At 40.7% G+C, this 22,474-nt stretch overlaps 1 protein-coding gene across 2 annotated transcripts in view; it reads right to left on the bottom strand.

The window, feature by feature from the left end:
* Positions 1–13,056: 13,056 nt before the first annotated feature.
* Positions 13,057–22,474, bottom strand: part of MYB (MYB proto-oncogene, transcription factor) — a 34,580-nt gene continuing 25,162 nt past the window's right edge. For both annotated transcript variants that reach the window (XM_043593071.1, XM_043593072.1), the window contains one exon: positions 13,057–14,442. In XM_043593071.1, coding sequence (XP_043449006.1) covers positions 14,326–14,442 — 117 coding nt within the window. In that variant the 3' untranslated portion in view covers positions 13,057–14,325. The remainder of the gene's footprint in view (positions 14,443–22,474) is intronic.

Here is a 22,474-nt window from a genome sequence, read left to right as displayed (position 1 = left end):
TAACCATTGTAGGAGATGTGAACAAGGGGCTTGCGGAGAACCCATGTTGTGGGAAGCACTGTAGAACCAGAGTGGCTGGAGAAGAATAGCAACTGAGCCATTGGGATGGAAAACTACTTGGAGTAGTTGGGCCATCACAACTGCCATGATATTCCAGATAGATGTCTGGTCTTCCACGAGGCCCGAATCTAGATGCGCCCTTGGTGTTTGCAGCCTTCACAGCTCAAGTAACTGAAAATGGAGACCTGCCCTTATTCTGAGGTGTCCCAGCATTCCAAAAGCTATGTGCGTGTGAGAGGAGAAGAATGAGCCACAAAATCTTCAATCACTCCTCCGTGTCCTTCCTGCTAGTGAATGTTAGGATCTTAGATATATTAGCGGCAATGTAATTTTTAGTTGATTAAGTAAGCCTACGTTTATAAGCAGTGGTTTCTATGAACTGGATTATGTCCCCTCAAATTTCCTATATTGAAGCCCTAACCCCCAGTGTGACTGTATTTGGAGACAGGGTTTTTAGGAGGTAATGAAGGTTAAATGAGGTCATAAGGATGGGGTCCTGATCTGACAGAATTGGTGGCCTTATGAGAAGAGGCAGAGGTAGATGAATTTCTTGCCACCACAGAAAGGCCATGTAAGGACACAGTGAGAAGGTGGCCATTTACAGGCTAGGAAGAGAACATTCATTAGCGCCTGACCAAGGTGTCACCTTAATCTCAGACTTCTCATCTCCAGACTGTGAGAAAATAAAGTTCTGTTAGGTTGTCTAGTCTGTGGTATTTTGTTATGGAAGCCCAAGCTGACTAATACAGGTGGTAATACAACCAAAGTAGGAACACAGTTCTGACTTCTGGTCAAACACACTTTTTGCTTTTCTATCTATCAACCAGCTTTCTTCTACTCTAATTCTTTCTCTATCTCTCTGTCTCTGTCTCTCCCTCCCTCCCTCCCCTCCCCTTCCCTGTCTCTCTCCGCCTTTTCCTTCACCCTTCTCTTTCTCTCCCTCCCTGCCTCCCTCTCTCTCTCCCCTCATCATCTATGTATTATCCAAAATGAGTATTCTATTCTTAGATTCCAGATAACCTAGTGATGATAAAATTTAGCAACATCGAATTTAAAAGGGGCTTCTCAGAGGATCAGGAACCATGAGAATAGGGGAGTTCTATGTGCTGTAATAGTATTCTATGTTTCTCTTTTGTAATAGTTATATTTACCCTTGAAGCTGTTTTGTTGTGGTTTTTTTTTTCAGGCATTTTTTTTCCCACCTATTTCATTCATCCCACACCCACCTCCCCTCTGGTAACCATCAACTTGTTCTCTATATTTAAGAGTCTGTTTGTTTCATTCGTATCTTTTTTTTTCTTTGTTTATTTGTTTTGTTTCTTAAATTCCACATATAAGTGAATAATACTATATATGGTATTTGTCTTTCTCTGACTGACTTATTTTGGTTAGCATTATACTCTCTAGATCCCTCCATGTTGTTGCCAATGGCAAGATTTCATTCTTTATATGGCTAAGTAATATTCCATTGTACATATAACAACATCTTTAGCCATTCATCTGTCGATGGACACTTGAGTTGCTTCCACAATTTGGCTATTGTAAATAATACTGCAATAAACATAGGGTTGCATATATCTTTTCAAATTACTGTTTTCATATTTTTTGTCATCCCTGAAGTGTTGTGTTTTTCCCTAGAACATAAGTTCCATGAAGACAGAGGCTGCTTATCTCATTCACTACCATACGGTTAGCTTCTAGCAAAAAGAAGTCACTAGGTTTCCCTTTTGCAACAATTCTCTCACTTCTGTTCAACAAACACTCATGAAAGCCTTACTCTGAGTGAGGCACTGTGCCCATGGAAGATACTAATAGAACAATGGTTCTCAAAGTGCAAATACTGAGCCAGTATCATCAACATCAACTGGGACCTTGTTAGAAATGCAAATTCTTGGACCCTATCCCAGGCCTACAGAATCAGAAACTCTCGAGGTGAGCCCTTCCATCTGGGATTTCACAAGCTCTTCAGCTGACTGATGCAGACTTAGGTTTGCAGTAGTGGCTATGCCAATCATTTATTACAATTGCCCACATTCTTCTGTCTAGGTAGAAGGAGTCCATGACACCCAGCACTGAGATATTGTCAAAGCTCTTTGTAGCTCAGGGATGCTCAAGCCTGACTGCTCATTAGAATCACCTGGGGCACATCCAAAATACCAAATGCTGGGCTCCTCCCCCAGAGTCTGCTTCAACTGGTTCCGTGTATGGCCTAGGCATTAATGTTTTAAAAGCTCTCCAGGTGAATCGAGCATGTAGCCAAGGTTGACAACCATTGAGGGAGTTGGAAGTCTACAAAGGGAATGGGGAATGGAAAGTGAGAATGCTGGAGGAGGCTGAAGTCTTGGGCTGAGTCACATGAAGCTGCCATATTAGTAGGTCAAAATCTGTCAAATGTTGGCAGTTGTATACGGTTTAAACTACTAGATGTTCTCAGCTCCCAAACAAAAGCAGTCACGGCATGTAGCCAACAAAAGGGCCCAGGAAATGGAGAAATCAGAAACTCAATTAGTCTAACTAAAGCACAATCCATTATCTTCACCACTAGAAATAGAACTGCTATTGCGACTTTCGGTTACTTTTCCTCAAGGACTAGGGTCACAGACTTTTCCTGTAAAGGGCCTGGTAATAAATATTTTAGATTTTGCAGGCCATGTGGCCTTTCTTGCCACTGTTCAACTCTGCCACGGTAGTGGGAAATCAGCCACAATGTGCAAACGAAAAGGCGTGGCTATGTTCTTGTATGTATTAAAACAGGCAGTGGGCCAGATTTGGCCAGGGGTCATAATTTGCCACCCCCTGCTCTATGATATGCATTTTTAGTAAGAGTGCTAGAGAGTAGACTTAAGATTTTTGCATGATGATACAGCTGGTTAGCTGACTCTAGTGAAGTTATACGAATTAGCTATAAGACACAAAGAGGGCTTCCCTATATCAAGAGGCTTTTAGGTGACACAACAGAGCATTGCTGAGTTCCTTGGAATAGAAGGGCTCCCATTTAAGCAGCAGTTGGGAGGTTTGGGAACAGAGATGGGAGAAGCCCCAAACTGTAGAAACTTTTTTCTCTTCTTGTAGAACTGGTGATTAGCCAATGTTATTGTACAGTTTGCTAAGGCTATCATATCAAAGTACCATTCTGGGTGTCTTAACCAACATCAATTTATTTTCTCATAATTTTGGAGGCTAGAAGCCTGAGATCCAGCTGTTGGCAGCATTTGTTTCTTTTAAGACCTCTGTCCTTGATTTGTAGATGGCATCTTCTTCCTATGTCTTCACATGGTCACTCTGTGCATCTGTGTCCTAATCTCCCTTTCTTAGAAGGATACAAGGACATCACAGTTATATATATGACCCCATTTTTACCTTATGCACCCATTTATAGGTCCTTATTCCACATATAGTCGCATTTTGAAGTGTTGAGGGTTAGGACTTCAACATATGCGTTAGGAGGAGACATAATCCAGACAGCAGTTATCAAGTACATTGCTTTCATGAACAATACACTTGTCAAATAAATCCTCTAAAACCACTGTAGTTTCCCATGTGCAGCAGCTTAATGACTTCACTTACTTGGAGATGGCTAGAGCAGGAAGGAGTCTGTCCATAGCTGAGCTCATCCAAACTCATTTTATTTTTTTAAGCTTTTTAAAAATTTTATTTTAGAGACAGAGTGTGTGTAAGTTGGGGGAGGGGGTAATGGGAGAGAGAGAGCGAGAGAGGGAGAGAGCGAGAGTGAGAGAGAGAAAGAATCTTAAACAGGCTCCACACTGAGTGTGGAGCCCAATGTGGGGCTCGATCCCACAATCCTGAGATCATGACAGGAGCTGAAATCAAGAGTCGGATGTTTAACCAACTGAGCCACCTGGGCACCCCATCCAAACTCACTTTATAGCTAAGCAAACACAGACCTAGAGAGATGAAGTGTTTGATCACTGTCACAGGTAGGTCATGAATAATGATGCAGGGATGCTAACTCATATTCTTTCATGGACTTTCCAAATATGTATTAAGCACCTTCCACACATTGGGTATTGGGTTAGAGACCAAAAGTAAAAGAACATTCCCACCCCGGAATGGTTTAGACATGCATCAACCCATGAGCCACGGTTAAGCATGTGGCTCTGATCTGCCTGGGAAAAGTGGTCAAAATTTGTGAAGGCTGAACCCCTGTGGGTTTCAGAAAAAATTCATAAGTAAAAAGTTAGGGAGTCTTTTTTTTTTAAAGTAAGCTCTATGTCCAACATGGTGCTTGAGTTCACGACCCACAAGATCAAAAGTCACATGCTCCACTGACTGAAGCAGCCAAGTGCCCCTAAAACATTAGGGAGTCTTTTCAGATATTTCTGATTTTATTTTTTTTTTATTTAAAAAAAAAAAATTTTTTTTTTCAACGTTTATTTATTTTTGGGACAGAGAGAGACAGAGCATGAACGGGGGAGGGGCAGAGAGAGAGGGAGACACAGAATCGGAAACAGGCTCCAGGCTCTGAGCCATCAGCCCAGAGCCTGACGCGGGGCTCGAACTCCCGGACCGCGAGATCGTGACCTGGCTGAAGTCGGACGCTTAACCGACTGCGCCACCCAGGCGCCCCCAGATATTTCTGATTTTAAGTTTCAAGCTCTTCCTTTATTTTATGGTGTCATCAAGTACAGGGCTCTATGGACTTAATACCAATTTTCAAAGAAAGAAAAATCAAACTATGTTAAAGACACACCTGATGTCAGAAATGTTAAAACATGAATAAAGACATTTAGTCTTAAAGAAATATGGCTAATAAAATAGGAAATCTGAAACCATTCTCTTGGTACTTTTGGGGGGCATCCAACACAATATTGCTCTGTAATTTGAAAATTATATCAGATTTGTAGAATTTTGAATTCTGCCTGGCATGGGAAGTGCTCAATAAATATTTGTAGAATACGTGAATAATTTAGGTTCTTGCCAAAAAAGTAATAGTACCTGGTCTTTTCTATTCTCTTTGACTTTTATATTTGTGCTCCTTACTTCCCCCTTCATTGTCATTTGGTACAATTTCCCGATGGAGTGGCATTAATTCATGTCCTCCATTCACTACGTTTAACCAGTATACATGTTTCTAATGTCTTCTCATTTGGGCAGATTTGCAACTGGGGAGGGGAATGGATCTGGTATGATCCAAGTGAAGTCATGTGGCTACTGCCCAAGCCAACGTGTACCATCCCAGTGTGTGGCAGGCTATACACTTGGTCACTGCTTCACTGACTTGGAAACTAACCAAAGGAGGGAAGGTGAGGAGTCTGCCCATAATTAGGTATCTGGGACCACTAAATTATAGGTGGATGGATTTACATTCTTTAGCGAAGTGACTGACTGAAAACCAACACCAGCTCTGTCCTTTACATCTGCCCCCAAACACAGTCAAGGATAATTTGTCAATTTACAAATTCATTTCAGAGGATGCTTTCCAGCAGGAAAACCTCACTATTCTGTCCTTAGGATTTCAATGTCTTTGAGCTACTGAAGCTTTCTTTGAATTTTATTTGTCTTTGATCTGAGAACCTCTGTGTGCTTTGTAACTATATACAAGATTAAACACTTCCTCCATTTAAATAGAAATTCCAAAGTAGAGAGGTGTAAAGTGACTTGAACAAGCATTTGGCAAGTTGATTAAAGACTGGTTTAGAACAAGGGACTTCTGGATGGAAATGGTAGTTTTGTATTTTGTAAATGAACTAAACTTTTTGAGCTATTAATTCCCTTTTGATAGGTCATATGCAATAGAGCCATATGTTTAAAGAGATTTGGACATATTGTGAGTAAAATTATGCTTTGCCACATATTGTAAAACTTAAACAAAAGATGGATCTGACAGCCAAGTTCAGCCTTAATTACCAATATCTGTAATACAATGATTCCCTGGATTTAAGAAACTCTATTTATAGTTATGGGCTTAATATTTTTCGAATATTCTATAGACCAATGTACATTTTAATGAAGAATTATGTGCTCCACAGGAATTGAAATCCATGGGGATTGTAATAAAGAAGGCACAGGGTTTGGGAGACTAAAAAAGTTTGTCCTAAGACAGGGTTTCTAGTGTGGTCCCCTTAGACCACCTGCATTAGAATTACCTGGAAGCTTGTGAAAATATTCCTAGGTCAGCACCTGACTTATGAATCAGAATCCCCAAGAGTAAGGTCAAGAATCACACAAGTTCACAGTGTGTTTCTGATGCCCAAAAAAGTGTGAAAATCACTGGACTACGTGAATGTATTCTAGATTACAGATTAAAATACAATAACTATAAAGTAAGCCGAGAACACCTTCCAGAACAAATATTGTCAGGGTTCCTTACTGGGCAAGAATTACACCATATGTTAAAAATTCAATGGAAGATTTGGCTTTTGAAGATGACAAGGAAAATGACAATAATTTAGATAAATTATTGATCATTGGTTGAAAAGATACTGCTTTTAAAGGAAAAAAGTGTTTTATGTAAATTTTCCTGTACTAGTTTCTTTATATACTATAAAATGTGAAAATAGCCTTTATGAAAATAAAAAAAAAAAAAGAAATTAGTCTTTGTTAACTTCAGAGCAAAAGGTATTTCTCAATAGGATTTTCTGGGATTAAAGCACATTCCTTTGAAATTAAGACACAGTAGGAAATGTACTATGTAAAACCCAACTGGCTGAGTATAAAATTTAGTCCCTGCGATCAATTGGCTCTGCTAAACTGAAGTTTCATTTTATCCTATCTGTAAAAAAGGGATTTGAACAGAATTATTTATGTAAGCCAGGTATAAATGAATCATCTTATTTCCCTGTCTAAAGCCACTCAACATGCAATGATTCCCTTTATCTCTAAGGACACAACTCAAACTCTTGAAGAGTGGTTACAGGCTTCTCTCTCTGGCCACATATCTTTCCTGGTCCCCCAGGTTTCCCTTTCATTTTTTCCTCACTCTGACCTCTCAGACATCACTATTTTTCCCTCTGCTAGGACCCTTCCCTCCCTCTCCCTTCTACCGTGAGCACTTAACATGCATTGTGGCATTACTAACAATGTCATTACTGACAATGAAGAAATGTGGCACATTTAAGGTGGCATAATTTCAAGGTATAGAACTCAGGTCACTGTGAGCAATTGGGTGTAAGGAGGGGTGACAAGGTAAAGGGAGAAATCAAGGATGACGCTCAAATTTTTAGCCTGAGGCGTGCCTGGATGGCTTAGTCGGTTAAGCGTCCAACTCTTGATTTTTGCCCAGGTTATGATCTCACGGTTTGTGAGTTTGAGCCCCATGTTGGGCCTTGCAAGGTGGAGCCTGCTTGGGATTTTCTTTCTCTGCCCCTCCCCTGCTTGCATTCTCTCTTGCTCTCTGTCTCTCAAAAAAAATAAACATTTAAAAACGTTTTTTTGGCTTGAGAAATGGAAGAAATGAGGGCTAATTACTACAAATGAGAATGATTTCAAATGAGAAAAATAGAAGCAATGAGTGATTATGAGCTTCATTTTGTTCATACTAAATTTAAGAAGTTTATGTAGGGAGGATGTTAATATGGAATAGAATACAGGAATCTGGAATTCTGGAAGGGGGTCAGGGCTAAAGATAAAGATGATACTTAGAGCAACAGAGGTAACAAAGTCCCTTGGGAAGAATGATGGAGAGGAAGGAGGAAAGGACCACTTGGAGGCCAAGAGGAGGAAAGTATCAAACTGTGTTAAAAAGAAACGGGCTCGAGGAGCCTGGGTGGCTCAGTTGGTTAAGCATCCGACTTCGGCTCAGGTCATGATCTCACTTGTGTCCTCAGGCTCTGTACTGACAGCTCAGAGCCTGAAGCCTGCCTCACATTCTGTGTCTCCCTCTTTCTCTGCTCCTCCCCTGCTTGTGCTCTCTCTGTCTCTCTCTCAAAAATAAAAAAAAATAATAAAAAAAAAAGAAAAGAAACAATAGGCCTAAAATGAGTCACTTATGCTAAGCCCGATCAAGACTTAATAACCTAATTGCCGTTTCAACCTCTCCCAGGAGTGGAATTTTAAACCATTCAGTCTGGGATTTCTTGATCAACACCAGTAAGGTCATCTGCATTATCTGTCTGAGGAGACCTCCTGCCTCTCCCCCTGAGGGAAGATGACCTTGCCTGAAACGTTTGCTAATAACTTCTTTGTCTTGCAGCTGCCACCCCTCAACCTGCCCCTGCCCCCTGCACCCATTTCTGCCTATAGAAGCTTTCTACTTTCCATAACTCCTTGGAGCTCCCTTCTATTTGTTTGAATAAAGCCAGTTAGATTTTTAAACTTAGTTGACTTTTTGGTCTTTAACTAGAGGAAACCAGTGAGGAAGGAGGGAAACCGGGAGAGTGGTACCCTAGAGCCAAGAAAGGAAAGTGGCTCAAGAAAGTGGGAGTGTCAATTCTGTAGAAGGCTGCCAATAGCTGAAGTGAAATGGGGCCTGTAAGTGACCAAAGGATTTGGAAACATGGAGGCCATTGGTGACCCTGACAAGGGCAAACATGGTGGAACAGGGGCAATGAAAGTTCATACCGTGTGGACCACTGGAGAAGACAACATGAGGAAGTGGTGCCCATGACCATAGAAGATCCCTTAAGTAGTTTTGCTGAGATGAAGAACAGATAAATGGGGCTGTATCATGGTGATATTACTGCTGGGAGATGTAGACCATGTTAATGTGATAAGAGTGATTCAGGAGAGAGGAAGACATTATGATATAGGAGAAAGATCCTATCTGCAGGATGAGGCCCTGGAGGGCACAAAGTACAAGAATACAAGCTTGCAGAGGCCAAATGGAAGGGCTGGCCCCTGATTGCAGCTGGGAGTGCTCATCCATGTTAAGGCGGAAGGAAAGGACTTTGGCATGTGCTGGTCTGTGGACGGCTTTGACGTGGGGAGATGACATGCTTCTCTTTTCTCACTGATGTTCTGAGCTGAGAAAAAGACTTTACCAGAGAATATCCTCAGGTAGTAGAATTGCCTGAGTCCCCTTTTGCAGTTTGCCATCATGAATTTAAAGTAAGACAAGTCATTTTATTTGGGTCTTTTTCCTCCAGGAAATGTCAGATGCTGCCTTCACCTTGACGCCCCCTCCAATTCCTACCCAGCTTTATCTTGGTGTTATCAGTCCTGCTCGATGCCAGTTCTGTGGGAAGCTGTGCTGCTCCTCCAAGTCTAGATTTAGTGCTCTCTTGTCTCTTTTACTCTTGTTACAACCCCACCGTAATTATTACTGACTCCTGTCTCCCTCCAGAATGTAAGCTCCCATTGTCCAGGGATTTTCAGCTGTGTTCTGAACTCTAACCCCAACTCAAATACGCAATAGGTACTAACTGAATAAATATGGTCTATACGGCAAATATCAATCTCCCCAATTTCCACGTCAGCAGCAAGAATATTTACATTAAATGTCAATTAAAAAGAATTCTTGCCTATTTATTACCAGAATACAGTTTCCTTAAAATATATAGTTCAGTTTCATCTTGCTGCAGTTCCCAAAGTTACTACATATAATTATATATAAGGCAACTTTATTTTTAAAAAGGGATTTGCATTTTATTTTTTTAAAGATTTTATTTTGGGGGCGCCTGGGTGGCTCAGTCAGTTAAGCGTCTGACTTCAGCTCGGGTCATGATCTCACGGCTGAGTTAGAGCCCTGTATTGGGCTCTGTGCTGACAGCTCGGAGCATGGAGCCTGCTTCATATTCTGTCTCTCCCTCTCTCTCTCTTTGTCCCTCCCCAGCTCATGCTCAGTCTCTCTCTGTCTCTCAAAAATAAATAAACATTAAAAAAATTTGAAAAAAATGCCTTTGTTTTTAAGTAATCCATATACCCAACATGGGGCTTGAACTCACAACCCTGAGATCAAGAGTTGCATGCTCTACTGACTGAGCCAGCCAGGTGCCCCTAAAAAGAGCTTTGCATTTAGTTGACTTCCTTTTAACTCTGCTCTCTAAAAAATGGAGAATGAGGGGGAAAAAAATTATAATGGCAAAGGTTAGAGAAAAAAAAAGCAACAAGCAACAAACGTGTATTTTAAGTGCAGTGTAAGAGACCTGCACATCATATTTTATCTATTGGTTTTCTTTTTCAGATTAGAAACGAACAAGTTTGAGGAAAAATATGCCCCCATATTTCCCACAAACATTTGTACAGGAAGGGGAAACACATTTTTAGTGGCATCTCAGAATGGTTAGGAATATTTTGAGAGGATATAACTTAGATTTAAAGTTAGTTTTAATATGAAGACTAGATTTAACACAGAGACATGGGCCTCAGTGGTTTTCCCTTCTCCATTGCTAGGTAATCAACATGTTTTTTTCTCTGATTGATCATAAGTCATTACAGTGACTTACCCAATCATTAGGCACTGCAACATTTTACAAAGATGCAAGAACGCATTTACTCTGTCATGCAATCATCTTCGTAATACCTAACAACATTGAGATGTATCAGCTGGTGCACTAAATATTAACACAAGAAAGTCCTATATAAGTAAAACATACAATGAATAATATGAAGCTTGGGGTGATAAAGTAAAACTTACATAAAGTCATAGAGCTGGTAAAAGGCAGAGTTTGAATTCAATTCAGATCAGTTGGTTGGCCTCTAAGTGTGACAGACAGGGGAAGCCCCTTAAGATGTCTAAGGTCCCTTCCAGTTCTAGCATTTTATAATTTCTAAAGAAACAAAGAAAATTTTCCCTGCACTTCTGGCTCATCTTGAACGATTAATCCCATTATCAGCTGGGAGACAAATCAGAATTTTCTCAGCATCTCTCCTGTTCTCCAGATGTACACATGGGGACACAAGCTTTACACACAGGAACTCAAAAGAACAACCTTTCCTTTGAGAAGTAAGAAATGTTATTTCCATATATTTTACTGCCTGAATCTCTGCTTTAGAAAGGAGGATGATTAAAAACAAAAAGCCCGGACAAATAAATGTCTTAGAGATGCTGATGAAATGGGTGTTATACGAGTGTGAGTATTTGTACATAAAACCTAAATCTGCACTATTTTTTGTTAGTTCAAGTTTTAAGTTTCTAGTTACTAGGTCATGTACTTGTCGGAAAGGTAAATTTTTTTTTTTTAATGTTTATTTATTTTAGAGACAGAGAGGCGGAGCACAAGCAGGGGAAGGGCAGAGAGAGAGAGAGGGAGACGGAACCTGAAACAGGCTCCAGGCTCTGAACTGTCAGCACAGAGCTCGACACAGGGCTCGAACCCACGAATCATGAGATCAGGACCTGAGCCAAGGTTGAACCGACTGAGCTACCCAGGTGCCCCTCAGAATGGTAAATATTTGTTTCAGTTCTGCATAATGCTGAATTCACTCTTGCCATTAATTTAATAGTTACAATATGACCTCTGCATTTAACTCTGTAATCAGCAATGCACATCACCAGTCAGATGAACATTTGACACACTAGATGGCATGCATTACTTAATTACAGAAAGCATATGTAACAACAAATATTTGTATAGCGTGTTACGCAACAAGACTTCATTGTAGGAATGAACTCATCTCACAGGTGAATAAAAGAGTCTCAGAAAGGTCAGTGACCTGTCCAACTTTGAACTGCCAGTAAGGGGCAGAGTAGCACTTGGAACATACTCGGAGAGGTCATGAATATAAAAACACTGTGTTAGGGATGATGTGTTATTACCTCTCGGAAAGACAAAGGGGGCGGCTGGCTGGCTCAGTCAGTTAAGCCTAAGCACCTGATTTCAAGTCAGGTCAGGATTTCGTGTTCTTGAGTTCGAGCCCCGCGTCTGGCTTGCTGCTGTCAGTGCAGAGCCCACTTTGGCTCCTCTGTCCCTCGCTCTCTGCCCCTCCCCCGCTTGCATGCCCTTTCTCTCAAAAATATTTATTTTTTAAATTTTTTAAATTAAAAAATGTTTTTTAAATGTTTATTCGTTTTCGAGAATGAGAGAGCGCGCGCGCGCGTGCGCACGAATGGGGGAGGGGCAGAGAAAGAGAGAAATACAGAATCTGAAGCAGGCTCCCCAGAATCTGAAGCAGCACAGAGCCTGATGCAGGACTTGAACTCATGGACCACAAGATCATGACCTGAGCCGAAGTCGGACGTTCCACTGACTTAGCCACCCAGGCGCCTTCCCAAAAAATAAACATTAAAAAAAAGACAATTGGAGAATACTAAACAGTCTTTTTACTCTGTCTTTTTTTTTCCTAAATAGTCCTAAAGACTGGTATTGGGATAACAAATCCTTGGCTCTAGAACACCAAGTGCATCGTGCAGGTGAGAATGCAAAGTCTAAGTTGGACAAGAGTGACTAGAGGAGACTGTAAGACGTCCAGGTGAGAGGGCTATTGTAGCACAGGAAAAAGAAGGGTGAGCAGAGAGGGAGGCCAGCAGAGGTTCATCTGTAACACAGGGAGGTGAAACGAATGGGTGACTCGGCTGGAATGCCCTACCCTTGCCCCAGCAGGTTAATGTTCTCGGGCTCTGTCCTCAGAGGCTGACTGACCTTACATCCAAGTGCTCCCTTGCCTTCTAGCTTCTGGTTGGTTCTGTGGACGAGGACCCTTGAGAGAGATGGAAGGGATGGAAGTAAAGTCAAGCACTGCCCTCGGCACTCTCCCTGTGAGGTCTTCAAAGGTCATGACTCTTCTCTAGGGCTCCTGCTTTCCGTGACTGCCCCTCTCCAGGTGACAGTGTCCTTCAGGCCTCTACCCACCCAGGTGCATGCACCAACCCCGTGGTCCTCCTATCCCCACCCACATCTGTGGTATCAGTCCTCATTATCCCAGTGCACATGCTGCTGGAACCCTGACTAGTACATTCTGCAAGATTCCTCCCAGCTGTCACTCTGCACGTGATGATTTTCTAAACTACTGAACTTGGTTTGCTTGTTCTTCTTTCTTGGCTTCTTCACATGAGGTTCAGATGGTGCACAAATTATTAACCTAAGAAAGTGCTTCGGGTTCACTCCATTTCCTTAAAAGTATAACTATCGCCCACAATCACAAGAGAGAAGCCAGAAGTAAGTAAAATAAGGGCACAGCTTTATTTCTCTACAAGGCAGTAAGTACACTGTCATATCAAAGTTCAGTGCCGGCCATCTTGCACCAAATGTTCTTAAGGCAGCAACTGGCTATAGACCCCAGGCTCTCGACCCCAGCTGCAAACACAGGTTCTGTGCGGCAGGTCTGAGACCTTACACTTGGAAACCATGGGGGACGCTGATCAAACACATAACCCCTGAATTAAAGAACAGTTAGGCTGAACTCAAAACAAAACACAGAACATCAACAACACAGATCTCCCAAAAAAGAAGTAAAGAAGTGCAATGCGAGTTCTTCTAAACCAACAATAACCAAAAATAAAAAAAAAAACAAAAAACCAAAAAAAAAAAAAAAAAAACAAAAACCAATGACATCAACAAATGCAAAATCTCCCAAACCAGTTTTCCAAGGTATTACAAAAGGAAAAAAAAGTACATATACATATATAAAAAATTAACAAGTCTGACATACTAGTGCATAGTCAATTACCTAACACCAGGTTTCTTTTCTTTCCGTCCGAAGCTCTACTGCCCCTCTGATACTAGCAGCACGTCTACAGGCTAAGACCATAGCAGCAAAACACATTTTTCATTTGGCATTTACAAAATTAAATTACTGAATAAAAATATAATTTTTTATAAAACTATTTCACACAGTAATAATTTTTAAAGCAAGCTGACAACAACAACAACAAAAACTCATAAAATGGCTTAGTACAATAAATGTACCTCCAATGTTATTAACCATAAATGAGCATTTACAATCTTGATTAATAATCCCATGGTATTAAGTCAACATTTATAGTAATGCATTGTGTTTAGTGATTGAGAAAAGTGAAATATTGGAGTACCTTTTTTTTTGTGTAAAAATTTCAAAAACCCCATCACAGGAAAAAAATACTGGTCTGTGGGATCCTCTAAAATACAGATAAATCATTTTATGTTTAAAAAAATCTGCATTAAGATATTAACAACTGACTACAATTCATTACCTAATAATTTAGGTAAGACTGTTATTTATTTATTTATTTATTTATTTATTTATTTATTTTAAAAAATCCTTTTAGTTGGGTGAAATCCCATAAGATTTCATCCACCTAAATGCACTTGGTGCTGCTCTCAACTGTTGTACCACAACAAAAATAGGTTCTTCTCCCATTCATGAAAAGTTTCATGTGAAGGAATGATATATCATCCCAAGTCAACTTTTGAAGTGTTCTGAAAACCATAATGCTTGTCTGGAAACGTCTCACATGACCAGAGTCCGGGTTGAGAAGGCATTCACATATTTACGAGCTTGACCAGAAGCCGTCATCTGATCTTCTGTCTTTCCACAGGATGCGGTCTCCCAGGCACCGCTACAAGGCTAATGGGGGGAAAAGAGGCCAATGGCAAGGTCAGACAGGAAGCCCATACTTGAGCCCACAAAGGAATCCCGATCCCAGCAGAATCAGCGTAGAGAATTCTGACCTCGGGATGGCAAGAGCAGTTACCAGGGAGCCTTTGTCAGATAAAATCTTAACCCTCTGCCCCCCAGCACTCGGACGTGCTATCAAGGGCCAGAAATCATTTATTGCTAAGAGAAAACCCCACTTCAAACGATACCATAAGCTACGGCTGCACACTTCCCACTTTTGTCTCTTGGGTGATTTTACAACGCTGGAGACAGAAAGGAGCATAATTCCCCCAGGTACCTAATGTGTCTCATGAAGCAAACTGGTGAGTGCTTCAGTCCTCTGAGTGAAGAAGCTCCTGGAGGTGCTGGAATCAATTAACACCTACTAAACATGGTATCTATTTTGTAGATACCAATTAAGTATCAATTAATTTAGAAATATCTGTTCACCAGGATAGACACACTGGAAGATACCGATGGAACTAGTATCTAATAGGCAGCCAGTGTTTGGCACTTCACGGTCATGATCTCATTTACACAGCACCACCCCCCTGAGGGGGAGGTACGTTCTGTCTTCAGTCAGGCAGGAAATGGAAACCCAGGGTGGAGATAACCCTCCAAAGCCTCACTGAGGGTGAGGAGTGGAGAGGCTCTGCACCCAGGTTTGTCTTCTGCACAGCCCTGGCTCTTGCCTTCCCTCCATACTGCTTCCCACTGAAATATGTGCTATTTATGCTCTACGTAGTTCCCAAAAGGATTTAGAATAACTACAATATAAATATAAGATAACAGGGTTTAAACAGTGGGCAAGGCAGGGTCACAGGGAAACGGGGAAAAAATAAATAACATGATGATCTGGGTGAGATTTGTACGTAAAACACTTGTCATGAAGTACAGCGCACCAGCTGGGTGTAAGCCTCAAGCTGGTCTCTGAGCTGTCCAGCCGTCAACGCAGAGGTAAACAGAAACTCAAGCAGATGTAAGATTTGGGGTCCCTAAGCTCAAAACTAAACCAGCGGTTTAGTCAAAGCGCAACTCTTCCTGGAATTGACATCTAAGAGCGATTCTTCCATGGGACAAAAGAAGACAGGAAAGGCCTCTCTGCTCTCTAGAGTGTCCTTTAGGGGACAGAGTGAACAGGTGTGGAACAGGAGGAGTAGTAATGGGCAGGGTAAGACGTTGGCGGTGCCCCGCCCAGGTGAAGAGAGGTGGCACCACGAGGAATTGCCTGGGAAATGGCAAGAAAAGGCAGATTCATTTATTCATGTTTTAAAGTTTATTTATTTATTTTGAGCAAGCGAGAGAGAGAACGCCAGCTGGGGAGGGACAGAGAGAGAGAGGGAAAGAGAGAATCCCAAGCAGGCTCCGTGCTGTCAGTGCAGAGCCCGACGTGGGGCTCGATCCCAGGAACCGTGAGATCACGACCTGAGCTCAGATCAAGAGTCGGATGCTTAACTGACTGAGTCACCCAGGCGCCCTGAGAAAAGGCGGATTTATATGGACCAGTGAGAAAGAAGGAGGGTACCTGGGTGGAGAGAGAGCACAAAAGAACCAGGAAGCTGCAATTTGTACGTTGCTTGTGGGAGGGACCGCGAGACAGAAAGAGATATAGTGGGTCAAGTGCAACATTTAGCAAGTGCCACCCATGCTGCCCAGTGTCTCACAGGTTTTATCTCATTTAATTCTTACACAAAATACCTGGGGCACAGGTGGGAGTCAGTGCACCTGTTCTACACACCGGCCAATTTTAAAGGAAGAGAGAATTTAGGCAACATCCTCAAGGACACCCAGCTAAGAAGTGATGAAGCAAGTCCCTACTGAGGGTAAGATGCTGCTTCCATGAGCATCCTCCACAGTGGAAAACAGTGGGGGCGGCTCAGTGGACGTGGGATTGCAGGAAGAAGCATTTAGATGGGCAGGGGGAGTCGAAGTCATCAGACTTTGTAGCAAACAGGAGTAATTCTGAATGAATGTGGTATTTTTCTGGTGATGGGGTTTTCCAGCCTAGTGGCTGGAACAAAGTTGCAGTGACATAAGGCTTACGGTGCCACGATTCTAAATTGTGAGCTTTCAGAGGACGCAAACCGGCTTTCCCGGCTTCTGCCCAGTCTGCCATGCTGTCTCACCACCAAGGCAAAGTTGTCCAAGTTTACATATGTTTGCTCTGAAGGCCCAGAGGTTCAACACATAACTTGAAATACTACATAGCAAGATGGATTATTATAATATTTTCCTGGAGCTGTGTATCACAAAGATGACAGGTGTTTTTTTTGGAGCAGACTTCTGCCACTGGGTCACATTTAATCTTTTCCTAGACAAAATCACCAGGGTCTTTGAAATAGTTCTGAATAAATGATGTTTCTCTAGGTTCAAGCAAGTGGACTAAAGGTACATATTTCTCTAGTGTATATCTGCCCATACAGAGTTCATATTTCAGTTGAGTTGGCTGCCTACGTGTTTTTGCTAAATTTTTGGTGCAGCACTGAAACACCCAATTGACACATGACACCCAATTAAAAAAAGGAAAAAGCTGATGCTACCGTTTCAATTACTGAGCTTGCATCTGGAGTCCCTGTAGCACTGTGACATATCACTACTCAAGAGTGAACAGGTAAATATGGCAGATGTCTACATGAAGTACTGTGCAGTGCTCAGAACCGATGATGCACACAGAACAAAGTGCATGGATCTAAAAAAACAGGTGAGTAAAGGGGCACCTGGGTGGCTCAGTCGGTTGAGCATCCAACTCTTGATTTCAGCTCGGGTCATGATCCCAGGGTTGTGAGATCAAGCTCTGTGTTGGGCCCCGTACTGAGCGTGGAGCCTGCTTGGGATTCTCTCTCTCCCTCTGCCCCTACCCCCCACCTCAAGTAAAAAAATAAATTAAAAAACAAGTAAAGAAACAGCAGAAGGAAGTATCCTCGTATACTAATATCTTATATGCGAATCCAAATTACATAAAGATACATACAAAACCCAAAAATACATATTTTGAGAGAACACATGCGAATGAATGGAGTGGAAAGGAGAATGTAAGTTGAGGTTGGAGAAAAAAATGAGAAGAAAGGACAAACGTTTCTATTTTCCTCTGGTTAAGAATTCTTCTACTTTAGTGGTGCTTCAATTAATGCAAACTTAATTTTCGAAATGCGTAAATCAAGTATCTTAAAATACTATGTGAAAACAATCTCGTGTGAATACAATACCATGTCTCTTGGTAAAAGTCAAATTCTGATCCTTGGCCATACAGTACTTAAGTTAATGCAGGATTTCCAGAATCTGTTCAGGAGAACCGAATACTGAGTATTATCAGTTTCATATATTCTCAACTTGAAATTTGACCGTGTTCTTACTGGATGGCCCACATGGCCCACCACTTTATTCATGTTTGCCTCTTTCTCCAGGGCCAGATATTCAACACAAGATCAGTATTTTTTTTTAAATCATACATTTTTAATTAGTCTTTTGAGGAAACTTTTCAAACAGTCAACTTTTCCTCAGCCAAGAATGGATTTTTCCAAGAAACACATTGAATTCCAGAAAATGGACCATCCCGGGGGCATATGAGCCTTGGAGCTCAGAGTCTCAGGAGGGCAAGCCCCTTGGAAGACCTGAACCTCCCAGCGTGGACAAATGCCAGGACCCAGTAGTCATTGTGTGCCAGCTCCTTTTCTGCACTCTGTGAGTACTCCTTGCAACAATGAAGAAAAATCCAGTCAGAACAGACACAGACCTATAGGGTGAGAGTTGAGGCAGAGCAGAAGGTCAAGGACTCAGGTATGAAAAGAAGTGTTCAGGTCCAACAGCTGAAATGACAGCGGCCTCCTCTTTTGCTCTTTCCTTCTCTCTCTTTACCTTGAAACCCTGGGGCCATTGGCCAACTTTTCAAGCAGACAGAATAGTTTTGACAAAGGGGGATTAAATGTCTCTGTGCTAGAGGAATATTTTTTAATACTGTCATCTGTTATCTTTGTGCCTCTCTATTCCTTCCTAAATTTTAGTTTCATTTACACTAAAGAACTGATAAGAATTAAGGATTTCTGTCCATGAATTCTTATGTGAATGCAGACCTGTCACTCTACCCTAATTCATTTCAACATTAATAATCCTAGGGAACATTCTCCTTCTCTCACCTGACAGTCACCTTGTTTATCCTGTAATGTGCCTTTAATTGCTCCCGGGCAGAAGTGAACTGCAAACAGACTGTCAAAGCTTTAAAGGGGATATCCTGCTAGGGCACTTTAAACAAATACTGGGATCCTTTGTGGAAAACAGAAGAAATAAAATGAGTCAAGACCATGTCCACAGGTGGTGTTCTGTCAGAATTAGATTATCTTCACATTTTCATTTGGAATATAGTTGTTTTTTTTTTTTTATCATGCTGAACAACTGCTGTTATTATTATATTATATTGCAGCTTCACACAATAGCTGCTCATGTCAAAAACCTTGGCAAGGTATGCGTTTTACAATTTGCAGACCTAATAAAAAATTTGCATAAGTCATAAAAAATGATTTTGTAAAACCAAAGCAACTCGTGAGATGGCATTGGATTTTTCTTTTGGTCTGTTTTTATATAATAAACAGATACGAATGGTGTCCTAAAGAATAAGGATAAAAATTATCTGATTATTCTATTTAACTCACCGGAAGAAAATGCTTACTCTGGACTAAAATTCTAAAAGTCAGAATTCATTCCCCAAAGAGCATCTTCTAAAGAGGTATCAATTATAAGAGATAATGCAAAAATCTTGAAAGCTGCTGTATCTTAAAAGTCAGAGATAAACCTGAGAAGAAATGTAAGGCAAGGTCTATGGCTACCCAACTTTTCTCATGCACGACTGCTTCCCTATGTCTGCACAAAACAGTGGAATGCCCCCAATTTCGGGATTTTCAACTTGTCATAGAAAAGAGCCTTAAAAACTAGAGAATTAAAGGTCCAGACGGTGATTGGAGGTTACCCTATCCACCAGCGCCTCTACCTCCCACCCAAGCCTAAGTTAACTATTGCTAATGTGGACAGACTTTTCCCCAGTCCGGAGTTTGTCTTAGATGTCTCCGAGGGTCTCTTCATCTCACATGTTTACAGACTTTACACACAGTTTATGTCGCATAACCTAGGGTGTCACAATTTTTGAAGAAAATAGTTCCTTAGTGATACATTAGTTCAGACTATTAAGATTAAGACGAGTGCCAAATTTCTCTAAAGCAATTCTATCTTTGCTGTCCCATGGAAGAGTCAGTATCATAGTGTTTTCCAAGGCGAACCAAACAAAAAATCTACATCTTGTAATGTCTGGGGCAGGGCACTCTGAATTTGACCTTGATATATTTTCTTCCCTCATTCGGCCTTTCCTATTACGACCCAAAAGCTGTACACAGCAAACTTGCTTAATTTATAACATATATTGAAAGCAGGTCGCTGAAATACTACCAACGGCTACGTGAATTCTTGCTGGGGGAGGTGGAAAAAAGTGGCCCAAAGGGAGAACCAAATGAGTCCAGGGGTATCCAGGAAAGCAGGTCAACAACAGCACACTACATTAAGAAATGCCCAGAAAGACAGATGTCACATGTAGACAGATGGTTTCCATGTCTGTTGACATGCCAACACAAGTAGCAGAAAAATAGAGAAAACCAATCAACCAGATGTTTCATCTCCATCAGAGATCTGACTACCTTTATTTCAGGCATCAGTTGAGTCAGCTATCCCTTCGGGTGACCCACTGACACACTTCTGTGAGAGTGGAACAAGGAATGAGAAAGAACGTGCTAGAGGAAATAGCACACCACAGGGCAAGAAGACTTGGCCAAAGATGAGGCCTCCTTTCTGAGAGACTGCGCACAGCTTTTGCCTAATAATAGATACCACCAATGTACATGGACAACTGTGCTGCCATTTTGAAACCAATATTATATCCATTTCCGCTTCCTACCAGCCTTGTATGATGAGAGGAGGACATACTATACTACAGTCCTCAATTTATAGATGAGAACATGTTGTCCTGAAGAGGTTAATGAATTAAGATCATGCAATCTGAAAATGGTGGACTCTAGAGTAGAACCCAGATTTCTCTTGCCTGCGTGTTAGTTTATTGTGCTCTTCAGCAATGCTGATCATACCAAAAGGGTTTGCCCTATTTAAAAAAATTTTTTCATTAACAATTCACATAAAGATAGGAGCAATCAAAACCACATGGAATTGAAAAAGTGAGTTTCGTTTGCTTGCAATCATATTTTAAGATTCTTTGATGTTGTGCAAATGTGTTTAAACAATAATAGCTTAAGAAATTCACTTAAATTAAACTCACTGTTTTACAAAAGTAAGGCCATGACAAGCCAAGCCAGGAAATTAAAATTTAAGGCTGTCATTCTGTGGTTACAAAAAAGAGGAAAGTGAGTGAGTAAAGAGAGCATATGAATACATCTTTTACACTTGGGTCTTAAATAGGAATAAAAGGAAATTATAATTTAAGAGAAAAATACAGAAGTTCAGTAGGCTTATAACTTAAGTACAGTTTCGAATCTGCCAATGGAAATGTCTACCTCAAGAAATGTTTATTAGCATAATGTATTTATTTCAAAATGGAAAGCAAATGGAAAGCATGCTGAAGAAAATAGGCAGTGCTTTTTTCCTTGCAGAGGAGGGAGCTTTGTGTGGGTGTGTGTGGATGTGTGCGTCTGCCTCAGGCTCTCTCAGGGTAACTTCAGAATCGTGTTCCACCATGAATCTCTTTCCTGTCCCAGACTGCAAGTTTTCTAAGCTGGATTTTACTTCCCTACACTTGATAATCTGATAATTTTCTAGACTCCATCCTCTACCCCTACACAACATAGGAAAAATGGTACAATGGCCCAATGTGAAAATCTCAACATATTTTGAGCTACATGAAAGACACAAATATCAAAAATGTCTCAGAACATTTTTATTATAAGAATCCCTGTTTACTGTTACAATTTAAAATTAAAGCACCTTTGAAACAAGAAGAAGACATCCAACAATTATAAGATTGTGCAGCTGCTACAAATTCCTTTTGGAAAGAGATTAGCATAAATCATTTTAAAAACAAATAGAACATTATTTGTGCATAATGGCTAATATAGCCTCTATGTAAGCCTTATAATTTAACTGTAACTCAGAGTTCTGAGTTACTAAAATTCATTATTTCTCAAAGAAAACCCACATAACACATGGATGTATTTAGCACCCTGATTTTGGTCTCTATGTACCGTTTCCCACGGAAAGGATCAGAACTCTTTGGGGAAATGGTTAATTCCAGGAAAAGAGGAAGGAAATGTGCCTATTAAGTAAAAACAGAATAAATTAAATAAAACTGAAAATTCTGGCTATCACATTGGACAGGAGCATACTGGGCATTTAAATCACTGCAGAAGTTCTACTGGACAGCATTGGTCTGAGATTAAAAGAGATTTAAGAGACAAAAAGCAATGTGAATGGGGCGCCTGGGTGGGGTCAGTTATTAAGTGTCCAAGTCTTGATTTTGGCTCAGGTCATGATCTCACGGTTTGTAAGACTGAGCTGACAGCATGCAGTCTGCTTGGGATTCTCTCTTCCTCTCTCTTTCTGCCCTCTCTCCCCCCAGAATAAATAGACATTTTTAAAAAATGCAATATGTGAAATTGTTTCAATCTGACCAGATAAAAGGATTCTTTTTTGAATTAATGGGGAAACTTAAATACAGACTGAGAATTAGAATATTAAAGAATTATTATAAATAACAATGTGTGATGACAGTTATATATGAAAACAACTTTATTTTTGGAGATGCATTTGGAAGTAGATATGTGAATAAATGTCATACTGTCTGGAATTTTAACATGCCTCATAAAAATAGATGAAGTAAATATGGCAAAATGTAAATAATTGTTAAATCTAAATCACAGAATATTTTCTATACTTCTATGTATGTTTGAAATTTGTCAAAATAAAATGCCAATTCATAGCTTCTTGCATTTGTAGTTTTAAAATATTAAATGTAATT

The sequence above is a fragment of the Prionailurus bengalensis genome, chromosome B2 (genome assembly GCF_016509475.1).
Source record: "Prionailurus bengalensis isolate Pbe53 chromosome B2, Fcat_Pben_1.1_paternal_pri, whole genome shotgun sequence".
In the NCBI taxonomy this organism is placed as follows: domain Eukaryota; kingdom Metazoa; phylum Chordata; class Mammalia; order Carnivora; family Felidae; genus Prionailurus; species Prionailurus bengalensis.
The sequence above is the reverse complement of the archived record's forward strand: the minus strand, read 5'-3'. Positions and strand labels throughout refer to the sequence as shown.